At 39.1% G+C, this 27,122-nt stretch overlaps 1 protein-coding gene across 1 annotated transcript in view; it reads left to right on the top strand.

Moving 5' to 3' along the window:
• Positions 1 to 27,122, top strand: part of SDCCAG8 (SHH signaling and ciliogenesis regulator SDCCAG8) — a 247,243-nt gene that overhangs the window by 26,145 nt on the left and 193,976 nt on the right. Inside the window, 3 exon segments of the mRNA XM_030302262.1 lie at positions 2,802 to 2,927; positions 15,900 to 16,040; positions 24,316 to 24,380. Coding sequence (XP_030158122.1) covers positions 2,802 to 2,927; positions 15,900 to 16,040; positions 24,316 to 24,380 — 332 coding nt within the window.

The raw sequence follows: 27,122 nt of genomic DNA, 5'->3' as shown, positions 1-27,122 counted from the left end.
ATAGGTGTAGACTTTCTGCACTTTGAATATACTATGCATAGGTATAGATTTTTTAAAATTCTTTTTTAACATTTATTTATTTTTGAGAGACAGAGAGAGACAAGAGTGTGAGGGGAAGAGAGAGAGGGAGACACAGAATCCAAAGCAGGCTCCTGGCTCTGAGCACAGAGCCTGACGCAGGGCCTAAACTCATGAACTACGAGATCATGACCTGAGCCGAAGTCAGACGCTTAACTGACTGAGCCACCCAGGCACCCCGATTTTTTTTTTGTTATTGTTTATTTTATCCTGCTTGATGTTCTCTGAGCTTCCTGGATCTGTGTTTGGTGACTATCATGTTGGAAAACTCTAGGTCATTATTCCTTCAAATATTTCCCCTTTTGTCACCTTTTATAATTGTCCCGCATTTCTTGGATCTTCTCTTCTGTCTTTTTCATTCTTTGTTCTCTTTGTATTTTCTTTTGGGAAGTTTCTATTGGCAGTTCTTTAAGCTCACTGATTCTTTTCTTGGTTGTGACCAGTCTGTTATTAATGAGCCCATCAAAGGCATTTGTCATTTCCATTACAGTGTTTTTGATTTCCAGCACTTTTATTCTTTCTTAGAGTTTCCATGTCTGCTTATATTGCCCATCTGTTCCTGCATGTGGTCTACTTTTCCCATCAGACCCTTTAACATTTAACGTATCAATCATAATTATTTTAAACTCCCAATCTCATAATTCCAAGATCACTGCCATATTCAAGTCTTGTTCTGAGCTTGCTTAGTCTCCTGAAACTGCGCTGTCTTTTCATGTGCTTTCTAATTTTTTGTTGAATACTGGACACGATATAGTAGAAGGAACTGAGGGAATAGTTTTTTAGTGTGAGATATTATGTTTTTCTTGGTAGGAGTTGGGCTGTGTTTACTGTTTTGTGTTATTATAGGTGTCAGAGGCTAAAATTTCCTCTAGTGTCCTGGTTTATGTCTCCCCTGTTATCTTTGGGCTTCCCTTGAGAATTCTTCTTAAATATAGTCTGAGATGTGTAATTTTACTGTATTCCTTTGTTATTTTACAGACACCCTTTTGATGTGGTGGTTAGATGTGGGAGCAAGGGAGGCATTTTATAGTCGTATGGTTAGGTTTCCATCTTTTAATGAGTCTGTGCCCCTTAGCTTTGACCTTCACAAGTGCTTCTCAGTCATCCTCTCATCTTTTTTTTTTTTTTTTCAATTTATATATTTTGAGAGAGAGAGAGAGAGTATGCATGGGGGTAGGGGCAGAGAGAGAGAGGGAGAGAGAATCCCAAGCAGGCTCTGCACTGTCAGCATGGAGCCCGAGGTGGGCCTTCAACTCACGAACTATGAGATCATGACATGAGCTGAAATCAAGAGTTACATGCTTAACCAACTGAGCCACCCAAGTGGCCTCACCCTCTCATCTAACGTGCAGTGAGAAGGCTTGAGTGAGCTGGAGTTGGGTATTTCCCTTCCCTCAGGTCACGTAGGTTCTGAAAAGCCCTAGCTGTTTAGGTTCTGGTAAAATAGTTTCTCTCGAGGCAGGCCTTTCTAAGAATAGAATGCTTTGGGCATATTTCAAGGTAGCTATTTTTCCTCTCCTACTAGAGGAGATTGAGGGGATTTGTCTCTAGTCTTTACTGTAAGAACCTGGTAGTGTCCTAAAGATAAAACTCACAAAACTGTGACTGGGTCCTCCTGGGTCCTTTAGACTGCGTCCTTCTGGCATTTTTAACTCTCACACTTGTCCACCCTGAGCTTCTGGCATTTCACCAATCGCACTTGACCTTTCCCTCTCCTGGTACTGGTTTCCCTGGAAGTTTCTGCTCAGGTAGGTTGTGATTCTCAGAGACTGGTCTGTCTCTCAAATTTCGTGGATGGAAGTTTTCCCTGTGACCTCGGTTCTCTGACGGATTTCAGAAGAGTGGTTGATTTCTTGGTTTGTTCAGCTTTTCTCTTGTTGTAAAGATGAGAATGATGTCTTCCAAGCTCATTATATGCCAGACCAAAAATTGCAAGTCTGCAGTGTTTTTTTAATTATAGCTTTCGAGCTCAGATTTGGTTTTTGGGTTTGTTTTCTGAATAAAATAATTGAAATAGAATTTGCATATATTGCTTAATATGTTTTTTTATTATACTGGTAATGAAGATTAAGGTAAATATGGTACCATCAGTGCATTGATTTTTTTTGTGACATTTTTTTCAGAGAGTGAGACGCCACTCAATAGCTATTCTAATTGTTATTTATCTGTAATCATTTGTATTATTCCTCACCAGGCTAAGGAAGCACTCTTAAAGAACTCTCTGCCAAACTATGTCACTCATAATTTCCCTCCATCTGGCTACCAATTCATGGATAACTATTCCAACTTTCCATGCCTTTCTGTCTCAGAGTCCTGTTATCTATTTAGTCACTCTATCAGGTTCAACAAGTTATTAGCATTTGAGCATGAATAATAATATATCTTATTTTTCAGCAGTCTACCTTATTCTTAAAAGTCTTTTAGATAAGCCCTTTAATTAAAGCCTTTCTTAAGCCTACAAAAAAATTGTCAGAAATCACACATTTCTGTGATACGGCCATTAGCAGACCCTCTACTGTATTCCCTAGCCTCTTGTTTTGTTTGTTTGTTTGTTTGTTAGCTAGTGTTTGAGTTGCTTTATTTCTCTAAATATAATAATTCAGAAAGTGGATAGAGAGCATAAGTTTTCCATGCTTTATAGCATGTTGGATCACTTAGTAAACAGCAATTAACAGTGCTTAAAAATGCTTAATGCATTTGCTATTTGTTTCTGCTTTTTACAGGAGGAACTCTCTGGAATGAAAAACAGGGTACAAGTAGTTGTGCTTGAAAATGAAAGTCTCCAACAAGAGCTGAAATCTCAAAGACAAGAGGAAGCAATGAAGGAACAAACACTTCTGGATGCATCTGTGAGCATTGTTTTTAAACCATAAATTATATTTTAGTTTGAACGTTCCTTCCTACCCTCCCCGACCAGCCTCTGAACTGCTGAAATCCTCCACTTGAAATTTGGCACATGTACTCTGCCGTTGCTCGCTTGGGCCTCAAAAATCAAGATTTGCCGTGGTGGGACGAATCCTCAAATGAAATGATGTAGCAATGCCTCATATCCACACTGGTTTCCTCCCTGAGCACACCGTTGATGTTTTTTCCATATGGAAACAGCAGGGTGAAGCAGGAAGTGCATTACATAGGAGGTACTCTGCTAAATCCAGAAACTGTATAACTGGAGCTTGGATTTCTGTTGTATTTCCCTAAGGGTTCCAATCGTGCTCTGAATTCTGATCAGTCTGATTGGCAGAATGGAGGAGCAGAAGGAACCCTGGCCCGAGGGTCCAGGGATCAAGCATGTTAGTCTTCCCACTGTCCCTAACAAGCGGGTTAGCGAGGGATTTTACAGGGTTTTCCAACATGGCTTCACCTCATGTTCCTCTATTGGCAAATGGAGAGGATTCAGCTATATTAGCAGTTCTTAATCTTCCACGTGAGTGACAATCACTTGAGATATTTGTTGACCGTGCAGATTCCTGAGTGCCATCCCCTGAGAGTCTGATGCAGTCGGTCTGGGTTGAGACCTTGAGTCACAAAGATGAATGTGCCATATTTTGCACAACAGCGGATTCGAGGATCTCTATAATTCTAGGACACAAAATTCTTGTGATGATACTTAAGTAGTGTTTAAACTCAATATCTCCTTATGACTTTTCAGAGGTACTGTCACCTTAAAATTTTTACTTACGCTTTTGCTGTAGGACACAGTTAATCACAGCTTGTTCTGCTTTTTGAAACAAAGTCAGGGTTCCATGGGGAAGTTTTAATACTTGCCTGCTACAGCTTTACAGTGGATTTTGGCTTAGTCATCATTAGCAAATCCGTCCTGTTAAGAAAAAAACATGCGTGTCTTAATGTTTTACCTAGGTGTCCTCTAATTTTTGACCTTGAAGTTTTTTAAATTTTCCTGACCTGATGTTTCATTTGTAATCCTTGAGGTCTGTGTTAGAATTTACTATTTAGAGGCAGCTGATTGTGTTAAATCTGAATGACAAAGTGGGCTGATCAGTGTTTCAGGTTATTTTTCTGCAGTACATTTCAGTTTGCGGTCAGCTGTTTTCCCTTCCCTGGAAGGCTTTTTCTTAATATTTATATTATTATGTTATATTATTTATTATCAATATTAGTAGTTAAAAGTTCCATCTTAATTGCTTATTCAATGTCAATTTAAGGTGATATAGCCATATAAAAAGTACTTAGAATTCAGTCATTTTAAAAAATTAGTACATTCTTTTGGTTTTCTTCCCAATATGCAGTCACTTAGCAAACAGCTACTTGATTATTCGTAGTCTTCAGTATTTATACAGTGGCAAGGAAGTGGAAGAAGGGGGAAGTGAAGTGAGAAAGGAAATCAGGCAGACAAGGGAAGCAGAGGGCAGAGAAGGGAGTAACACCAAAGGGGAAGGAGACAATGGTAAAAGTGCAACATGCTTTGCTACATGAACAAAGGAAACTAGCTGAAGTCAATTGCAGCCTTAATTATGGAAAAAACACAGCTGTCGAGAGTTATGTTTTAACATTCACATGAACTAAAATATAATGCAGACGATCAAAATTATTGTTGCAGATATGTCAGGAGACCTTGATGTCTGTTTTAACGTTGGTCGTCTGTTACTTTGTAGATATAGAATTACTACCCGTACTGCTTTTTTTTTTTTTTTTTTTTAAGAGAGGGCTCAGGCTGGGGAGAGGGGCAAAGCGGGGAGAGAGAGAGAAAGATAGAGACAGAGACCAGAGTCCTAAGTAGGCTCCACACTCAGTGCAGAGCCTCACGTAGGGCTCGATCCCACAACCCTGGGATCAGGATCTGAGCCGAAATCAAGAGTCAGATTTTCAACCAACTGAACCAACCAGGCACCCCTACCCCCACTGCTTACTGCTTTTTGCTTGTGTAGGTGAAATGAGGCATTTAGCAACATAAGCATGGTGCTATAATTCAGAGGGGTTTTTAAATTTAAATTCAAGTTAGTTAACATGTAGTGTAGTATTGGTTTCAGGAGTAGAATTTAGTGATTGATCATTTACATGTAACACCCAGTCCTCATCCCAGCAAGTGCCCTCGTTAATGCCCGTCACCCATTTGTTCTATCCTGCCACCTACCTCCCCTCCAGCAACCCTCAGTTTGTTCTCTGTATTTAACAGTTTCTTACGGTTGGGCACCTGGGTGACTCAGTCAGTTAAGTGTCCGACTCTTGGTTTCAGCTCAGGTCATGAACTCGTGGTTTGTGGGATCGAGTCCCATGTCAGGCCCATGCTGACAGCACAGAGCCTGCTTGGGATTCTCTCTCTCCCTCTATCTCTGCCCCTCCCCAACTCATTCTCTCTCTCTCTCTCTCTCTCTCTCTCTCTCTCTCTCTCTCAAAATAAATAAACTTAAAAAAAAAAAGATTCTTATGGTTTGCCTCCCTCTCTGGTTTTATCTTATTTTACCTTCCCTTCTCTTATGTTCATCTGTTGTGTTTCTTAAATCCACTGATGAGTGAAATCATGTGATATTTGTCTTTGTCTGACTTATCTCTCTTAGCATAATACACTCTAGATCCATCCACATTGTTGCAAATAGCAAGATTTCATTCTTTTTGATTGCAGAGTAATATTCCATTGTATATATATACCATATCTTCTTTATCCATTCATGAGTCAATGGGCTTTTGGACTCTCAATAATTTGGCTGTTGTTGATAGTGCTGCTATAAACGTTGGGTTGCATGCATGTGCCCCTTCAAATCAGCATTTTTGTATTCATTGGATAGATATGTAGTAGTGTAATTGCTGGGTCGTAGGATAGTTCTAGTTTTAATTTTTTGAGGCAACTCTGCACTGTTTTCCAGAGTGGCTGCACCAGTTTGCATTCCCATCAGCAGTGCAAAAGAGATTCTCTTTCTCCGCATCCTTGCCAACATCTGTTGTTGCCTGAGTTGTTAATGTTAGCCATTCTGACAGGTGGTAGCTCATTGTGGTTTTGATCTGTATTTCCCTGATGATGAATGACGTTGAGCATCTTTTCATGTGTCTGTTAGCCATCTAGATGTCTTCTTTGGAGAGGTAACTATCATGTCTTTTGCCCATTTCTTCACTGGATTACTATTAATTTTTTTTTTTTTTTGGGTGCTGAGTTTGATAAGTTCTTTATAGATTTTGGATACCAACCCTTTATCTGATATGTCATTTGCAAATATATTGTCCCATTTCACAGGCTGCCTTTTAGTTTTGTTGTTTCCTTTGCTCTATAGAACCTTTCTGTCTTGATGAGGTCCTAATAGTTCATTTTTGTTTTTGTTTCCCTTGCCTCTGGAGATGTGTCTAGTAAGAAGTTGCTGCAGCTGAGGTCAGAGAAGTAGCTGCCTGTTTTCTCCTCTAGGACTTCGATGGCTTCCTGTCTTGCATTTAGGTCTTTCATCCATTTTGAATTTATTTTTGCATATCGTATAAGAAAGTGGTCTAGGTTTCATCTGCATGTAACTGTCCAGTTTTCCCATTTGCTGACGAAACTGTCTTTTTTCCATTGGATACTCTTTCCTGCTTTGCCAAAGATTAGGTGGCCATAGATCTGTGGGTCCATTTCTGGGTTCTCTATTCTGTTCCATTGACCTAAGTGTCTGTTTTTGTGCCAGTACCATACTTTCTTGATGATTACAGCTTTGTAGTACATCTTGAAGTCTGGAATTAGTTTTCATTTTCAGGATTGCTTTGGCTATTTGGGGTCTTTTCTGGTTCCATACAAATTTTAGAATTGTGTTCTAGCTCTGTGAAGAATGCTGATGTTATTTTCATATGGATTGCATTGAATGTGTAGAATGCTTTGGGTAATACAGACATTTTTGTTCTCCTAATCCATAAGCATGGAATGTTTTTCCATTTCTTTGTGTCTTCTTCAATTTCTTTAAGAAACGTCCCATAGTTTTCAGCATTCAGATATTCACTTCTTTGGTTAGGTTTATTCCTAAGTATCTAATAGGTTTTGGTGCAATTGTAAATGAGATCAATTCCTTGATTTCTCTTTCTGCTGCTTCACTATTGGTGTATAGAAATGCAACAGATTTCTCAAAGTTGATTTTATATCCTGAGACTTTGCTGAATTCATATATCAGTTCTAGTAGATTTTTGGTGGAGTTTTTCAGGTTTTCCATGCAGAGTATCATCTGTAAAGTGAAAGTTTGATTACTTCCTTGCCAGTCTGTATGCCTTTTATTTTTTGTTGTTGTTATCTGATTGCTGAGGCTAGGCTTCCAGTATTATGTTGAAAAACAGTGGTGAGAGTGGACATCCCTGTCTTATTCCTGACCTTAGGGGGAAAGCTCTCAGTTTTTCCCCATTGAAGATGATATTAGCTATAGGTATTTTGTATATGCACTTTATGATGTTGAGGTATGCTCCTTCTCTCCCTACTTTCTTGAGGGTTTTTATCAAGAAAGGATGCTGTATTTTGTCAAATGCTTTTTCTGCATGTATTGAGAGGATCATGTGGTTCTTATCCTTTCTTTTATTATTTAGTTTTTAAAATGTTTGTTTATATATTTTTGAAAGAGAGAGAGTGAGCAAGTGCATAAACAGGGGAGAGGCAGAGAGAGAGAGAGAGAGAGGCGGACACAGAATCTGTAGCAGGCTCAAGGCTCGAAGCTGTCAGCACAGAGCCCAACACGAGGCTCGAACCCACAAACTGTGAGATCATGACCTGAGCCTAAGTCAGACACTTAACAGACTGAGCCACCCAGGTGCCCCTTTATCCTTTCTTTTATTAATGTGATATATCACATTGATTGACTTGTGGGTATTGAACCAGTCCTGCAGTCCAGGAATAAATCCCACTTGATCATGGTGAATAATTCTTTTAATGTATTGTTGGATTCAATTTGCTTGTATCTGGTTGAGAATTTTTCATCCATGTTCATCAGGGAAATTGGTCTGTCATTCTCCTTTTTAGTGGGGTTGTCTTTTTTGGAATCAAGGTAATGCCGGCCTCATAGAGTGAATTTGGTTCTTTCCATTTCTGTTTTTTGGAACAGTTTCAAAAGAATAGGTATTAATTCTTCCTTAAATGTTTGGTAGAATTCCCCTGGGAAGTCATCAGGCCCTGGATTCTTGTTTGTTGGGAGGTTTTGATTACTGATTCAGTTTCTTTACTGGTTATGTGTCTGTTCAAATTTTCTATTTCTTCCTTGTTTCAATTTTGGTAGTTTATATATTTCTGGGAATTTTTCTATTTCTTCTAGATTGCCAATTTGTTGGTATATAATTGCTCATGATATTCTCTTATGACTGTTTGTATTTCTGCAGTGTTGGTTGTGATCTCTCTCATTTGTGATTTTATTTATTTCAGTCTTTTCCTTTTTCTTTTTGATAAGTCTGGCTAGGGGGTATTTAATTTTGTTAATTCTTTCAAAGAACCAACTCCTAGTTTCGTTGATCTGTCCTATGGTTTTTTTGATTTCGATATCATTGATTTCTTTTCTAACCTTTATTATTTCCCTTCTTCTGCTGTTTTTGGGTTTATTTGCTGTTTTTTTTTTTTTTTTTCCCAGCTCCTTTAGGTATAAGGTTAGGTTCTGTATTTGGGACATTTCTTCCTTCTTTAGGTAGTCCTGGATTACTATATACTTTCCTCTTATGACTGCCTTTGCTGCATCCCGAAAGGTTTGAACTGTAGTGTTTTCATTTTCATTGGCTTCCATGTACTTTTTAATTTTCTCTTTAATTTCTTGGTTAACCCATTCATTCTTTAGTAGGGTGTTCTTTAATCTCCAAGTATTCGTGGTCTCTCCACATTTTTTCTTGTGGTTGACTTAAAATTTCATAGCGTTGTGGTCTCAAAATATGCTTGGTATGATCTTGATCTTTTTGTACTTGCTGAGGCCTGATTTGTGTCCCAGTATGTGATCTATTCTGGAGAATGTTCCATGTGCACTTGAGAAGAATATGAGTTCTGCTTTAGGATGTTCCAAATATTTCTGTTAAGTACATCTGGTCCAGTGTGTCATTCAACGCCATTGTTTCCTTGTTGATTTTTTGCTTAGATGATCTGTCCATTGTTGTCAGTGGGGTGTTAAAAGGCCCTAGTATCATTGTATTATTATCAATGAGTTTCTTTATGTTTGTGAGGAATTGATTTATATATTTGGGTCCTCTCAAGTTGGGGGCATACATATTTACAATTATTAGATCTTCTTGGTAGAGAGACCCCGTAATTATTATTATATAATACCCTTCTTCATCTTTTGTTACAGTCTTTGTTTTAAAATTTAGTTTGTCTGATAATAAGTATGGCTACTCTGGCTTTCTTTTGATGTCCATTAGCATGAGATGGTTCTCACTCCCCTCAATTTCAATCTGCAGTTGTTTTTAGGTCTAAAATGAATCTTTTGTGGGGATCATGTAGATGGGTCTTGTGTTTTATTTTTAATCCATTTTGATACACTGTGTCTTTTAATTGGAACATTTAGTCTATTCATACTCAGAGTGATTTTTGAAAGGTATGAATTCAGCGCCATCATGTTACCTGTAGAGTTGGTGTTTCTAGTGATGTTTTCTGATCCTTTGTAGTCTTTGTGGATTTGGTCTTCTTTTTTTTTTCCTCTCCACTCAAAGAGTTCCCCTTAAAGTTTCTTGCAGGGCTGGTTTAGTGGTCATGAACTCCTTTAGTTTTTGTTTGTCTGGGAAACTCTTTATCTCTCCTTCCATTCTGAATGACATCCTTGTTGGATAAAAAATTCTTGGCTGCATATTTTTCCCATTCAGCTTGATGAATATATCCTGCCACTCCTTTCTGGCCTGCCAAGTTTCTGTGGACAAATCTTCTGTAAACCTGATCTGTCTTCCCTTGAAGGTTAAGGACTTATTTTTCCCTTGCTGCTTTCATGATTCTTTCTTGACCGTGTATTTTGTGAGTTTTACTATGATATGTTGGTTGGCTTTTATTAAATTTCATGGGAGTTCTTTGTGCTTCCTGTATTTTGGTGTCTTTATCCTTCCCAGATAGCAAAGTTTTCAGCTATAATTTGTTCATATAAACCTTCTTTCCCTTCTTCTCTCTTTTCATCTTCTGGGACTCCTATGATACAAATGTAATTTCTCTTTAATAAGTAGCTGAGTTTTCTAAGTCTTGTATTGTGATCTTTTGTCTTTGTTTCCCTCTTTTTTTCAGCTTCATTATTTTCCATAATTATCTTCTATATCATTGATTCACTGCTCTGCTTCATCCATCCTCACCATCATGGCATCATTCAAAATTCCATCTCAGTATAGCATTTTTAATCTTGGCCTGACTAGGTTTTAGATCTTTTATTCCTACAAAAAGGGATTTTCTGGTGTGCTCTATGCTTTTTTCAACCCCAGCTAGCATTCTTATAATTGTGGTTTTAAATTCTAGTTCAGACATGTTACTTATATCTGTGTTGATTAAATCCCTAGCCATCATTTAACCTGTTCCTTCTTTTGGGGTGAATTCCTCCATCTTGTCATTTTGGAGGAAGAGAAAAAAAAATTTAAATTAAACAATTAAAACAAAACAAAAAAATCAAATAAAGGAAGCTATAATCTAGGTGTGTTTCGTGTGCTTCCTGAGAAAAGTTTGATAGAAAAGAGAAAAAAGAGAAAAGGAAAAAAAGTAAAAGAAAAAGAAATTAAAAATAAAAAATTAAATACTAAAATAGAATAGAATAAAATAAAATAAAAAATAAAATAGAATACAAATTTTGCTCTTGAGGTGCCTGGGTAGCTCAGTCAGTTAAGCATCCGACTTTGGCTCAGGTCATGATTTCACCATTTGTGAGTTCGAGCCCTGTGTTGGGCTCTGTACTGACAGCTCAGAGCCTGGATCCTGCTTCAGATTCTGTGTCTCCAACTCTGTCTGCCCTTCCCCTGTTTGTGCTCTGTCTTTCTCTCTCTCAAAAATAAACATTAAAATTTTTTTTAATGGTTCTTTCTGTATCTAAGAAAGAAAAAAAAACCCAAACTCCACAACATAATCAAAAACATAAGCAAAGAAAATGAACAAGCAAATAAGAAACAACCCAAATAGAGGTAGATCCAGTTTCCCCTAGAACTGAAACTTTGTAGTACACTGTCATCTTTAGACTAAGTGGATGGAAAGGGTTTTTTCTGGTCTTCTGGGGGAGGGGCCTACTGCTGTTTCTCAGGCCAACTTGCCCTAGTGGAGATGTGCCTGGAGAGTGCAGGTGGGTAGGGATTGTAACAGCTCCGTTCTCCATTTTATGGTACTGCTTAGCTCACTGGGGTTGATCACTGCAGTTCAGCTGGGGGTGAAAATGGCTTCACCCCACTGTCTAGTCTCTATAGTGAGAATTTTGTACCTTCACAGATGTGTGATCAATCACTCCTCTTTCGTCTCAGGCTTCCATCCTCTCCCCACCTTTACTCTCCTATCCAAGCTGCTCTCTTGCCAAGTGGCACCTCCCTCCAGAGTTTTATCTCAGATGGGGCTGCGTTTCAAAACCCTACACTTCAGAGACCCACGTGGCTCAGACCCATGCTGATCCTCTGGGGGAGGGTCTTGCTGAACAATTGCCAGGTATTGATTGTCCCAAAAAACATTCGCAGGAGACCACACAGCAGCAGAGGCTCAAAGTTTATGGTAAATCCCAACACATAGCTATCGCCAGGGTTTGTTGCCCTTAGCTAGTGTCTTTGTTCTGATATCAGTAAACATGGCAGCTCTCTGGGGCCTGCTGAGACTTTTGCCTGTGGAGAGGCCATATTGCCTCTACCAAATGCACTCCAAGTAGTGGAACCCTCTCTCCCTGTGTGGCACATGGACCCCTTACACCACACTACCCGCTCCTTGGGGATTCACCCTGCTTCCTCACCAGAGCACTACTAGGCACTGAGCTCTGAAACTTCAGATTCTGCACTCCGCTGTGTGTGTGGGGTTTTTTTTTTTATGTTTATTTATTTTTGAGATATAGTGTGAGCAGAGGAAGGGCAGAGAGAGAGAGAGAGAGAGAGAGACAGAATCCAAAGCAGGCTCCAGGCTCTGAGCTGTCAGCACAGAGTCCATCACAGGAGATGGACTCAGACTGTGAGATCCTGATCTGAGCCGAAGTTGGATGCTTAACCGACTGAGCCACCCAGGCACCTCTGTACTCCACTATTTATAGAAAACTGTTGGTGTTGAAACCCTCTCCTTTTTCCCTGTCAGTGGTTTTGGGAAACAAATTTCTTCTTGTCCAGTTCCCTGTGAGTGTTTTCACTCTCTCTCTCTCTGTCTCTCCCTTTAGCTACTTTCAGGGGAAATGCTTTTCTTGCATGATTCCATCACACTGCACTGTCTCCCCCTTCTCTCTCTGTCCTCTATCTGTGAAAATGGCTCCCTAATCTCTGTGGTGCCACGGCTTTTCTCTCTCCCAATTCACCTCTCTACACCATATACCTGCCTAGATCTCTTGCTCAAATTATGCAGATTGTCATGTTCATCCTCAGTTTAATTTCCTAGGTGTCCAAAATGGTTTGGTGTTGATCTAGCAGTTTTTCTGGGATGATACAAGCTCAAGATCCCCATACTATGCTGCCATCTTAACTCTTTTTATTCAGAATTTTAACGTAAAATAAAACTTTTTAGAATATCTTAAATATAAACACACCAAGAGAGATTATCTTTTTTTTCTGAATGCTTTTTACTGAATCTATTACCATATTGACAGTAGATCTTGCCAAAGCTATTGGAAGATTTGAGTATAGATTTTCGGTATTCTTAATACTTTCTTTTGAAAAATAATTAAAATAGATAGTAATGATTGACATTTATTGATCACTACATGGTTATGATGTAGCAGGCACTATATCCAGCACTTTGTTTACATTAAATTATTTCAGGCTTGTAGTAGGCAAAGAAGGCAGGTGTTATATCTATTTTCAGATGAGTAAATTAAGGTATATAGCAGTTAAGTAAATAAAGCACCTCTACGAATGTCACACACACACACAGCTAGAAAATGGCAAAGTGAGGACTCAAATATCAGACTGTCTGACTCCCTAGATCCATCTACCTAGTCTAATGTCATACTGTAGAACTTCCTGCATAGGTTAAGAATAGCTTGTCAATATTGAACCAAACCATCTTTGTTTGCCATTGCATAGAAGATTCTCCCCAGAAGAGAAGAACGTCCTCTTTATTGTTCCTTAATTTTAGCCTTGGACTTGGATGGTAGCCTACATGACTTTTAGCTTTTAGTCTATTTTATGACCTAGTAGTTGAAGGAACAAACAGTTTATTTTTTAAAAACTAAAACTGTTCAAGGGATATTTCATTTCTATCTTTATTTTTCATCGTTTTTTTCCTATGAAATTTCTTTTCATGGAGAGCTTTTCTCAAGAGTTCCAAAAATTATAATAATATTAAAATATGCTATTTATTAGAAATTTTGGCATGTACAAAGCATAAGAGACTCTTAAAAACTGAGAACAAACTGAGGGTTGATGGGGGGTGGGAGGAAGGGGAGGGTGGGTGATGGGTATTGAGGAGGGCACCTTTTGGGATGAGCACTGGGTGTTGTATGGAAACCAATTTGACAATAAATTTCATATATTAAAAAAGAAAAAAAAAGAAATTTTGGCATGTATGCTCATTAAAAGATCTAGGAGATTTTTTTTTAAAGCAGAACATTTCTGAGCCATTTCTTTTTCTGTCTATTTCATTCTCCCCACTACCACCCCTCCCCTCAATTAAGAAATCAAAGGTTTTCAGTGATCTTCAGGGATGTAAATGCTAACTAAATTTTTAAAACTTTGGTCAAATGCCATTCAGGTTTTTAAATGTTATCTGTGAAAGGACAAAGTGTCAATTAGACTAGCACTGCTTTCCAAAGAATGACAGTATTTTATACCATAAGCCAGCAATCTGTGGTCTATGTGCTTTCTCCAATTTCTCCACAGGAAATTAGATAGTTCTCTAATGCAGCTTTGAATGCACTCAGTCAAATATTGAAAGATTTGTCCTTACCTACCAAATCAAATTCAAACTTGTTATACCATACTTCCCAGACCCTTATTTGCCTCTGAGGCTTGACATTTTGAACATCCATTGTTTTGGATTGCTTCAATCTCTAGTCATTTCAGATAGCCTGAATCTCTCGGAGGCACCATACTTATTCACACTTCTGTGATTTTCCCCGTGATGTTTTCTTCCTGGCATGCTCTTCCTATCTAGCTCTCTCTTTCTCACCCAAGATATCATGCCAGTGTCAACACCTCCAGAAAACCTTCCTTGAATCTCTGGTTGTTCTTAGTGTCCCTCGTCTGTTTTGGCATAGTCCCCCATGCACACCTCTTGCTTAGCACATACCATATTAAACTGAAATTATCTGCTTAGGGTTTTTGCCTTGAGGATAAGATTGGTCTGGCTCATTTTTACCCTCCAAGCTCCTTAGCACACTGCCTGAACATAGGAGGTATCATACACAGGCGTTTGCATTAAACTGAACTTCCAGAAGAATGTGGAGGAGGCTCTCGGAATACTATCTCTTTCTAGAATGATGCGACACCGCAGTATAGTTCTGGGTTTCGGACCTGTCCTCTCTTGTGAGTGCTTCTTTGGCCCTTAGCAAGAGTTCCATAATTATTCGTTGAGTTACGTTTGTATTTCCGTCCTTGTGGTACATATAAATTACCCAGATCTTAGGGCTGCATATTTCGTTGAATGTTGAGAGGGTAACAGAGGTGGCAAACACAGGGGCAGCAACAAATTCAGTCTGTAGGCATGTTTTGTTTGACGAGCTATGAACCAGTGTTTAACAGTGTTTTAGCTGAAAAGCCAGATACCCGGCTTAATCTCTTAAAAACTCAAAAGATTGTTTTTGTAACTCAACTTCGCATTCACACATGGCAGCAATTGCCTGGAACTGAGTAGTGGCTGCATGTTTTAGATGGTTTGCAATGGTCCCTACCAATTCTTGGTGAGTCCCTGGCATGCAGGCTACATGTCAGTTCTGTTTATCTGCATGCATTGTTTTTTTTTTGTTGAAGATAAATATTTTTCTGGAAGGGCAGGAGAGCATCGTCGTTCAGGGTGTGGACTAGGGAATTAGATTGCCCGGGTTCAGATCCTAGCTCTGCCGCTTATTAGCCACTTCTACCTTTGTGACTCTTACAAGTTACTCAGTGTCACTCAATTTCCTTTTCTATAAATTGGAGATAACATTAAACTCACCTCCTAGGGTGGTTGTAGTGATTAAATGAGTTGATATATGTGAATCACATAAACCGAGTCTGGCACATAGTAAACACCGTAGGTATTAGCACTATTATTAGTCATGGCTTTAGGAAATGTGGAAAATGAAAACAAGAGAGGGCCCTGTGTTTTAAGAATGTACGTCTCCAGGGGCGCCTGGTTGGCTCAGTCAGTTAAGTGCCTGAATTTGGCTCAGGTCATGGGCTCATGGTTCCTGAATTTGAGCCCCACATCCGGCTGTCTGCTGTTAGCACAGATCCTGCTTCGGATCCTCTGGCCCCCTCCCTTCCCACCACCCCCCCCCCCACACACACACACATACTTTCTCTCCCAAAAATAAATAAATGTAAAAAAGAGAAAGTATGTCTTCAGAGAAATAAGAGAGAAGTTCATTTGTTGAAGCACTGGCATCCAGCCCTCCTTGCTCATTTATGTTATTGCCTGCGCCTGTAGGAATTTGACCTTGTACCACCTGTGCAGTATGACCGTCATGGGCCCACACTTCAAATTCATTCTTGATTTGCAGTTTAGAAGCATATGCTTTTGTACCCCTTTCATCACAGATGAGAATCAGTATTCCATTTGTAAAGCATGAATGTTGATTTAAAGTTAAAATGCCAATTGTAATTACTGGTACATTTTATTTTAGGGAAACATGCAGAATTCTTGGATTACAACAGGTGAAGATTCTGGGGTGGGTGAAGCTGCCAAGAGACGATTCTCCCATGGCAATGCGGATATTGTCGTAGGTGCATCTGCTGGGGAAGCTGAAAAATGGAAACTAGAACTGGTGAGAATTTGAGTGCTTTTCTCTTTTGTACTATATTGTGGTAAATATGTATAACATAAGCTTAACACTTTAACCATTTTAAAATTTACCATTGAACAATTTAAGTGTACAACTCATTTGCATTAAATACAATGACAATGTTGTACAGCCATAAACACTATCCATTTCAAGAATTTTTATCATCCCGAACAAAAACTGTTGGGACACCTGGGGTGGCTCAGTTGGTTAAACATCCGACACTTGGTTTCCGCTCAGGTCATGATCTCGTGGTTTCGTGAATTCGAGTCCTAAGTTGGGCTCTGTGCTGGCATTGAGGAATCTGTTTGGGATCCTTTCTCTCTCTCTCTCTCGCTCTTGCTCTCTCTCTCTGTCTCTCTGTCTCTCTCTGTCCCGCCCTGACTCATGCTTTCTCTGTCTCTCTCAGAATAAATAAATAAAAAATAAAAAACAAAAAATCAAAAAACTATGTACCCATTAAATAAAACTTCCATTCTCCTCTCTCCTAACCCCTGGCAACCTCTTCTACTTTCTGTCTTTATGAATTTGCCTAGTCTAGGTACCTGACATATGCAGAATCAAACAATATTGGTTCTTTTGTGTCTGGCATGTTTCATCGAGCATGTTTTCAGGGTTCATCGGCGGTGTATCATGTAGCAGAATTTCCTTTTTCAGGGTGAGTCATATTCCATTTATGTCTATACCACACTTTGTTTATCCATTCATTTGTTGATTAAAGTTTAGTTTGTTACCACCTTTTGACTCTTGTGAGTGAAGCTGAACATCAGTACACAAGTATCTGTTTTTGCCCCTACTTTCATTTCCCTTGGGTATATAACCAGAAATGGAATTGTTGGATCCTATGGTAATTCTTCACTCTTTTTTCTTTCTGCTCCTCAGACTCCATCATTTCGTCTGTCCTGTCTTCAAGTTTTCTGATTCTTTGTTCTGCTGCTCACATGTGCCCTTCCATACCTTTCGTGAATTTTTCATTTTGGTTATCGTACCTTCCAGCTCTGGGATTTTTGTTTGGTTCCTCTTATACGTTGTTTTCTTACCTTTTTAAAGGTTTTATTTTCATTCCAGTTAGTCGGCACGAAGTGTTATATTAGTTTCAGGTGTACAGTGTCTTCCTTACTTCTTGTAGTTCTTTGGACATTGGCCATGTTTCCTTTTAGCTCTTTGGGCATATTTAAGATTATCGTCTATTCTCCTGTGATAACTCTGGAAATCCAATCCCCCATTTTCCCCATGGTTTTCTGCTTCTTTTATTGTTGAAGGTTGTATCATCTTTTTGTTTCGAGACTCTTCCAATTTATTTTTGTAGACTGTTCCTTGTTGTGTGTGATCGCTGAACTGTTTCGTTCGCTCATGTTCCACTAGTGTTTGATAGATTTCCGTGAATGCCAGGAGCTAAAACAAGCAAGCCAACAACCACCAAAACCACACACGCCTAGGAAGCCCAGAAAGAAGAGCCACCTCCGCCCGTCTTTGTGGATTGGTTCTGTGCTGGGCCTTCCTTCCTTCAGCGTGTAGCTGGGCTTGCTCTCAGCCTAGAGATCAGCTGGAGTGAAAGCTTAAGGTCTTCTCAGGCCCGAGCATGTATCTTCCCGGGGAAGGCTTTCTAAATCCCCTCATATACGTAGCTGGTTTTGAATGTCCTCACTTCCCAGAGTCTCAAATAATTTTATTTTCAGATCAAATGATACTTTCACATCTTTTGATGTTGTAACAGGCCTTTCTTTTTCCTATTGCTTGAAATCTTATTTTCATTAAATTTGATGTGCAGAATTGATCAATGATGATGAAAATGTAAAAATGACACTGTAAATGGAGGACTCCAGGGGGAGATAGGATGGATTATATAGTTCAGCTCTCATTATCATCTCTAGGTATTATTGTTAGATAGAGTATTCCGAGGGCTCATGTGGCTCTAAACTCCCTCTCCTTTCTCAGCCCCTAACCCAAGCTTTATGCTACTATTTTGGAAAGAGTTCTTTTTTTTTTTTAAACAAAATGAAAGATTACGTAAATTGTATTTTCTTCCCAGCTGAATAATCTATGATAACTATTTAATGCCCACAGGATAAAGACCCATCTCCCAAGCTGTCCACAGTTTGGTTCACGCTACCTTTCTGGACTCATTTCTGTCAGTCTCCCAAACATTACTGTAGACATACAGACCCCTCACTACTTACTACGTCATAAACTTATTACCCACTTCCATTTATTTTTTTTTATTTTTTTTTAATATTTATTTAGTTTTGGGGGAGAGAGAGAGAGAGAGAGAGAGAGAGAGAGAGAGCGCATGATGGGGGAGGGGGAGAGGGAGAGGGAGACACAGAATCTGAAGCAGGCTCCAGGCTCCGAGCTGTCAGCACAGAGCCCGGCACAGAGTTGTGAGATCATGACCTGAGCCGAAGTCAGACACTTAACTGACTGAGCCACCCAGGTGCCCCTACCCACTTCCATTTCTGTTTGCATCACTGGCTATGGTTTATGCAGATATCCTGACCTAAACTTTCCTTCTTCACTTCTACCCACCGAAATACTTCCTGCCTACAAGGCTGTGTTCAGATGCCCCCTCCCGTTCTACCTTCCTTGATTACACACTTCCACTCCTCCTTCTCCCACATTAGAATTCGTTTCTCTCTTGGGGCACCTAGGTGGCTCAGTCGGTTGTGTGTCTCACTCGATTTCAGCTCAGGTCATGATCTCACGGTTCGTGGGATCAAGCCCCATTGTTGATCTCTGTGCTGACAGTGCGGAGCCTGCTTGGAATTCTCTGTCTCCCTCTCTTTCTGTCCCTCCCCCGCTCATGCACGTGAGCACTTGCACTCTCTCTCTCTCAAAATAAATGAATAAACTTAAAAAAAAGAATTAATGTCTCTCTTACATCTCCTCTCAGTGTCGTGTTTACAATTGCTATAAATTCGTTGGTTATCCAGTCTGTGGCAAACTGCAGTCCCCACGTCTGTGTGCCCTGTGTCCTGATCCTCCTCGCTGTTTCCCAGGGTTTCGCTCTTGTACTGATCTCCTCTTGCTCTTGCATCTTTCCTCCCTCTTTACTGGGTTTTTCTCAGCAGAACATGTGCTCTACTAGCTCCCATCTTGAAGCAAGTACAAAATATACTCTCTGGACCCTGTGCTCCCTTCGAACTATCACTCAACGATTGCTCCCCTGCATACCAACACCTTCCCGAACAGTTGTCCACATTCATGTCACCACGTCTCCCCTCCCACTGTCTCTTTAACATGCATCGGTTGAGCCGATACCTCACGTTGGCCTCAACTTGTTCTTTTCAAGGTCATCAATGACCTGCACCAATCAGTCCTCCTCTTCCTCAACCTTGTGGCAGCATTCTCACTATGTACGTATAATGCTCATGTCATCCCCCTTTACTTGTCTAATGGCCCAATTTAACATACGCTCAGAAAAATGCACAAAACAGGGGCGTCTGGGTGGCTCAGTTCGTTAAACATCTGACTCTCGATTTTGGCTCAGGTCACAATCTCACGGTTTTTGGGACTGAGCCCCGTGTTGGGCTATGTGCTCACAGCTTGGGATTCTCTCTCTATCTCTCTCTCTATCTCTCTCTCTCTCTGCTCCTCCCCTCCTTGCATACTCTCTCTCTCTCTCTCTTTCAAAATAAATAGATAAAAATGTTAAGAAGTGCACAAAACAAAAATGTGCAGCTTCATGATTTTGTTCTAATGAGCACCCTCTCTCTCTGTGCCCCCTCCTAGTCACTGCCCCCTCATTCCCTTAGAGCTAATCACTATCTTGACTTTTATGAAAATTGCCGAAGCAAGATCTCCGGACACTCTAGTTGATGTCTACCTGATTTTTTAAACACTGTAAAAATTGGGTCACACAGTATATGATTTTTTGTGTCTGACTTATTTTGTTTGACATTATGTTTGTTAGATTCATACACATTGTTGCATGTGGCAGACATTTGTTCATTTTCAGGGTGGGTCTACTGTGTAAATACACTACAATTCATTTATCCATTCCTCAGTTGATGGGTTTTTGTGTTGTTTCCAGTTTGGGGCTATTGTAAATGTTGCTGCTATGGACTATTTCTTTCTTTCTTTCTTTCGTTTTTTTCTCTTTCTTTCTTTCTTTCTTTCTTTCTTTCTTTCTTTCTTCTTTCTTTCTTTCCTTTCTTTCCTTATTTCTATCTATATATACATCCATCCATCTATCTATTTTATTTTTTTTTTAATTTTTTTTAACATTTATTTATTTTTGAGACAGAGAGAGACAGAGCATGAATGGGGGAGGGTCAGAGAGAGAAGGAGACACAGAATCCGAAACAGGCTCCAGGCTCTGAGCTGTTAGCACCAAGCCTGATGCGGGCTTGAACTCACGGACTGTGAGATCATGACCTGAGCTGAAGTCGGACGCTCAACCGACTGAGCCACCCAGGCGCCCCTCCATCTATCTATTTTAGAGAGAGGGAGAGTGAGAGAGAGAGAGAGAGAGAGAGTATGAGCAGGGGAGGGACAGAGGGGGAGAGAAAGAGAATCTTACTTATTTAAAATTTTTTATTAGAGCGCGTGCAAGCAAAGGAGGGGCAGGAGAGAGAGAGAGAGAGAGAGAGGGAGGGAGAGAATCTTAAGCAGGCTTCACACTCATCACAGAGCTGGAGGTGGGGCTCGACCCCACAATCATGGCGTCATGACTTGAGCCAAAATCAAAAGTCAGATGTTCAACCGGCTGAGCCACTCAAGGCATCCCTGAACATTCTTTAAGATTAGTCTATTGGCGTACATGGCACACATTTATGTCAGGTGTATATCTTGGAGTGGAATTATTGGTCTTGGGGGTATATAGCTGTTCAAACTGAGTGGTTAAGTTGAGCTTTGGGGTGGTTTTTATCAGTTTACACTTCTACAGCAGCATAGGAGTGATGCCTTTGCTCCATATCCCCCCAACACATTGTATTGTCAGTTTTTCTGGTGGGCTTGTGGTTTTATGTCCTTGTGGTTTTCATCTGCATTTCCCTGATTACGCATGAGATTGAATACTTTTCACGTACTTATTGGTGTGCTCCTCTTGTGAGGTGCATGTTCAATACCTACTCATTATTTTGAGTTATCTGACATTGTTTTTTTGAACTTCTTTATGTATTCTGGATACAAGCCCTTTGTTGGTTCTATCTGTTGTGAATATATTTTCCCACTCTGTGGCTTGCCTTATAATTGTCTTGATAGTTTTATTTCTTTCTCTTGCTTTCTATTTTTTTCATTCCTTCCTTCATGACTAAAATTTCTTAATTTTAATGTCATCCCCTTTATTGTTTAGTGCTTTCTGTGTCCTATTTAAAAGAATGAAATCTTTTCATTTGTAACTATGTGGCTGGAACTAGAGTGTATTATGCTAAGCAAAATTAGAGAAAGGCAAATACCATATGACTTGACTCATATGAGGAGTTTAAGACACAAAACAGGTGGACACAAGGGAAGGGAAGGAAAAATAATATAAAAAACAGGGAGGAAAACAAAACATAAGAGACTCTTAAATATGGAGAACAAACAGAGGGTTCCTGGAGGGGTTTTGGGAGGGGGCATAGACTAAATGGGTAAGGGGCATTAAGGGATCTACTCCTGAAATCCTTTTTGCACTATATGCTAACTAACTTGGATGTAAGTTTAAAAATAAAAATAAAAAATAAGGTGAGTTTCTTATAGACAATTAAAAAAAAAATTTATCCCTGCCCCAGATCATGAAGAACTTCTCTTAGATTTTCTTCTGGAAACTTTATAGTCTTGCTTTTAACATTTAAATCTCAATCTACCTGCAATTTAGTTTTGTATTTGATGTAGTGTGTAGGGGATCACCTTTTGCTCTTTTCCCATATAGTTGTCTACACATACACACACACACACACACACACACACACACACACACACACACATTAACCACTTGTTGCAAAGACAGTCCTTTGTCTGAATCTTTGTCATAAATCAGGTGTACATAGATGTCTGGGCTCTGTTTTATATTTCCTTGTTCTTTGTGCTACAACCATCCTCTCCTCTCTTGATTGTTACAGCTCTCTATCTGTTAGGGTAGGTATATCTACCTATTAGACTGCTTACCACATCTTCCAACGTTGTACTTTGTCCCCAAAAATGTCTTACTTCTGGCCTTTTGTACTTCCAAATACCTTTTAGAATTAGTTTGTCAAAGTCCAAAAAGCCATTATGAGGTTTTGATTGAGATTGTCTATTTAAAAAAAATTTTTAATGTTTATTTATCTTTGAGAGAGAGACAGACAGAGTGCAAGCTGGGTGTAGGTAAAGAGAGAGGGAGACACAGAATCCAAAGTGGGCTCCAGGCTCTGAGCTGGCAGCACAGAGCCCGACATGGGGCTTGAACTCAGGAATGGCAAGGTCATGACCTGAGCTGAAGTCAGATGCTTAACCGACTGAGCCACCCAGGCATCCCTTGATTGAGATTGTCTTTAAGCTATAAGTCACTTGGGAGAAAAGATATCTTTATGGTATTATATCATCTAATCCATTAAACTTATGTATTACTCTATTTATATAGGACATCTTTAATTTTTGTCAATAACCTTTTACAGTTTTTTTTTTCTTTTTTAAAAAGTTATTTTATTTTATTTATTTTGAGAGAGACAGAGAGTGCAAGTGGGGGAGGGGCAGAGAGAGAGAAAGAGAGAGAGATTGAGAATCCCAAACAGGCTCCCTACTGTCAGCATGGCGCTTGATGGTTTTGAACTCACAAAACTATGAGATCATGACCTGAGCCAAAACCAAGAGTTGGACACTTAACTGACTGAGCCACCCAGGCTCCCCACCCCCCAGGATCATTTTTAATGTATTTTTCTCCCCAGTTATCTATTCAGTTATAAAATTCTGTCAATTTCAGTTTTATATAGCTCCACACTAAATTCTTTCTTTTCTCTTCTTACTGTGTGATTACTCTTGTTTGTGTGTATATCTCTTCCTGATGTAATTGTAATGCACTTCTTCATTGGTCTTTGTTTTCCCACACTTCAGAGTGACTTAAGAATCAAATCTGATAGAGTTTTCAGTGTCCACCCAATGCCTCTACTACATGGAGACTACACGGGTTGTCTGGGTAAAGGTCTTGTGTATTTATTCTCCTCATGGCACATTCTCACCTGTTCCACCCATCTCTATCCATTCTTCCACCTCGCATTTTATTTGTAGGGATACAGATCTGCTTACCACCCAAATATTCAGCATGTTTTCTCTCTGTGCCTTTTGCTCTGTTGGAAATTAATCCTTTAAGTGTTAGCACTTCCTCCATGAAGTCTTCTCTACCCCTCTTAAGCTGAATTACAAGTTCCCACCTCTGTGATATCAGTTTACCTTCTATATGCCTCACTGGAGTGAATTATGTATAATTGAAATTGTCCATGTGTTTTTCTTTTTCTTGTTTTTAATTTATATTTTTTAGAGAGAGAGTATGAGCATGCATGAGTGGGGGAAGGGCAGAGGGAGAGAGAAAGAAAGAAAAGAAAGAAAGAAAAGAAAAGAAGGAATGAAGAAAGGAAGAATCTTAAGCAGGCTCCATGCTCAGCACGGACCCTGACACGGGGCTCGATCTCCTGATCCTGGGATCATTACCTGAGCCAAAATCAAAAGTCAGATGCTCAACCTACGGAGCCACCCGGGCACCCCCATCCATGTGTTTTCTATTCTGTACTAGATGATTAGCTCCTTAAGGTTAAAGGCGTCTTCTTCTTAGGTACCCCCAAAAATGTTTGCTGAACGAGAGAATAGTGGGACACCACAGACCCTTGTAGCCAGGATATTAGTTTGGTCTGTCATTTATTGTGATTCATAACTTTGCTTTTATCATTCATCCAACACACATTTATTGTATGTCTATATGCAGCAATCACAGTGGGGGATTCTAGTAAGATCTGATCCTTGCCCTCACAGACCTTACAGGTTATAATCGGTTTTTCCCAGAGTCACCCTTTTGTTTATTTATTTATTCATTCTCAGTCACACTTTTAAAAGTAAGACCTGATGAATGCATTTTTGAAAAAAAAAAATTGGGGGGTGGCAGTGATACCCATTTTATGACTCGATAGTTCTTTGCAGGTATATAGTCAATAAAATACAAAATTTGGGGTGGACTAGGGAAAATGTTTTTTAATTTTTTAAAATTTTCCTCCTGGGTAAAAGGAAAAAAAAATTGAGTTTAATATGAATAATGAAACCTTGTTTGTAAAGCACGGGACATAGAGAAAATGTACATTTTTGTTTTTTAAAGGAGAGGCTGAAACTTACTTATGAAGAAAAGACTGAAGCCCTAGAATCTCAATTGAAATTTTTAAGGTAAAGTATCATTGTCCATTTAAAATAATCATAGCAAAAGCATAATGATCTTTCAAATATATTTGAATGTTTGCTGACCTGCCAGTCTTACTCAATATAAGAATTACTTGATGACATTTTATGTGTACATAAGAAATATCCTCAGGTTATTAAAGGATAAGGGGGCATAAAATTGTGAAGGCCTTTTCCAAATCACATGTCAAAGAACTATGAGCTAAATTACAAATTTTATGCCTTCATCGGTTATGAAATATTTGTGTTTTCTTATACAAATAAGAAACTCTAGCTGCTCTGATAGAAACCATGCTTTTAAAATAAAATACTGAAAATAAAGCATTCTTCTAGTTTTAAAATTACATGAAAGTATTTTTTCTCTATAGGTGTTTGTATCTAATTTTTAAAATTGTAACAATAATAGTTTGAGTATTTTTCTATACGTGATGAATATGAGAACGTATCCACCGCCTTCTCCATGGGGGATACATTCCAAGACCCCCAGTGGATGCCTGAAACTGGTCAGTACTGAACTCTGTACATATTGTTTTTTTTCTGTACATACATACCTGCGATAAAGTTTAATTTAGTAAGAGATTAGGCACAGTAAGAGATTAACAGCAATAACTCATAATAAAATAGAACAGCCGTAACAGTGTACCGTAATAACAGTTAAGCGAATGTGGTCTTTCAAAATATCTTATTGTCCTTCTTGTGATGATGTGAGATCTAAAATGCCTGTGTGATGCAATGAAGGGGGTGAAGGATGTAGGTGTTGTGAAGCAGCCTATGCTACTACCAAACTTCTGATGATCTGTCCAGAGGATCATCTGCTCTGGACCTCGGTTGACGGTGGGAAACTAAGCTGTGGAAAGCGAAACTGTGGATAAGAGAGAGACTGCTTTTTTTTTTTTTTTTTAATTTATTTTTGAGAGGCAGAGAGAGACAGAATGTGAGTCAGGGAGGGGCAGAGAGAGAGGGAGACACAGAATCCAAAGCAGGCTCCAGGCTCCGAGCTGTCAGCACAGAGCCCGATGCGGGGCTTGAACCCACGAACCGTGAGATCATGACCTGAGCTGAAGTCAGACACTTAACCATCTGAGCCACCCAGGTGGCCCGAGACTTCTTTATATATAATGAGTTTTCATGTAATTTTTTACATGTTTTTTTAAAAAATCCCAATAAAACTTATATATGATAGATTAACCATCAGTGATTTATTATGTGTTATGTGTAGAAAAAGTAACAGGAATTGATTTTTTTGTGCATTACAGCTTATTTTAAATAGCAGTAATGAAATATATTTCAATCAAAATTTAAAATACTTTTTACAATTTTAATAAGTCTAATTTTAAATAAAATTTAAGATTTTCAGGCCATGTATTGTTTGGAAATGTAAGTAGAGTGATACTAAGAACCAGAGCTCCTGGTTTTTAAGCACACTATCATTCATTTATTTTAATATGCTTTTATGTGTATTAAACCTTTAAACCTTATCCTGATCTCTATGTATATACCTATTTCTATAGATATTTTTTTTCATGAAGAAACCTAATATTTTTTAAATGGCCTAATTTTTGCATTCTTGCTTTTTATCTTGCTTTATTATATTTTGATGTCTAGTGTATTGAGTCTTCAGTTTTAAAAAAATTCTTAACATTTATTTATTTATTTTGAGAGAGAGAGAGAGAGAGAGAACGTGAGCAGGGGAATGGCAGAGAGAGGGGGGGACGGAGGATCTGAAGCAGGCTCTGTGCTGAGAGCAGAGAGCCCAATGTGGGGCTTGAACCCAAGAACTGCGAGATGATGTCCTGAGCTGAAGTCAAGACACATAACTGACTGAGCCACCCAGGCACCCCAAGTCTCCAGTGTTTAAACTAATATATTTCTAGGTTACTATACTGTGGAAATGTGACTTCTGTTGTTTCATTCAGAAGTCAAATATGCCATAGTTAATTACAGTAAAATACTACTTTGTAATGACTTTATTCCCTGCATCTTTGTTTTTTTTTTGTCTTTTCCTTTAGTGTAACTTAAGAGTACTTAAAGAGGCATTTTCTTTCAGAAAGAGATAAAACCACCACTCTCAGAAACTCTACCTTTTTGGTACCTATTTCTTTTTCTTTTTTGGCATTTCAAGTAATCAAGTCTACCTGAGTGTTTTGAATCTGAAACTGACAGAAAGAGTAATGCAGACCCTTTGACTTTGGAATGTGCTTCCAAAGTTATTTTTATAAAGCCTTTTGAAAGTCAGACTTTTTCTACATGGAACTTAAACAGAAAACTAAGTGTGTTGGAAAGAGTATCTTGGGCATGGGACAAAATCAGCTTCTCCTCCCCGCCCCCCCCCCCTTCCAGAGATGAGGTAGCGTGTGACAGCCAGGTGTCTTATTGGCTTCCCCTCTGTGACAGCAAGTAAAGGTAGCTACAGCTCCCTGAATTTAATAGAAACTGACAACAGAGAGTTGACACAGAGATCACGTGCCTGCTTTCAGGAGTCCAAGTACTTAAGGGCTATTTTCTCCTTTGTAAGCTAGGAAGTGGGATTTTTTTGTTTTGTTTTGTGTTTTGTTTTGTTTTGTTTTTTATACAGTGGGAAAGTTAGTTCTCCAAGTTGATTTTGCCAAAGCTTTATGAGAAGGGGTGGGGGTAGGAATACAACCCATACATTTTATTCTTAAAACAGTCAGCTTGGAGCAAAACCTTTTCCAGGAACTATCTCATATTTTACAACAAACGGAGTAACCA

Source organism: Lynx canadensis, chromosome F1, assembly GCF_007474595.2.
Source record: "Lynx canadensis isolate LIC74 chromosome F1, mLynCan4.pri.v2, whole genome shotgun sequence".
NCBI lineage: Eukaryota > Metazoa > Chordata > Mammalia > Carnivora > Felidae > Lynx > Lynx canadensis.
Note: the sequence above shows the minus strand (reverse complement) of the source record. Positions and strands in the feature narration are given on the sequence as shown.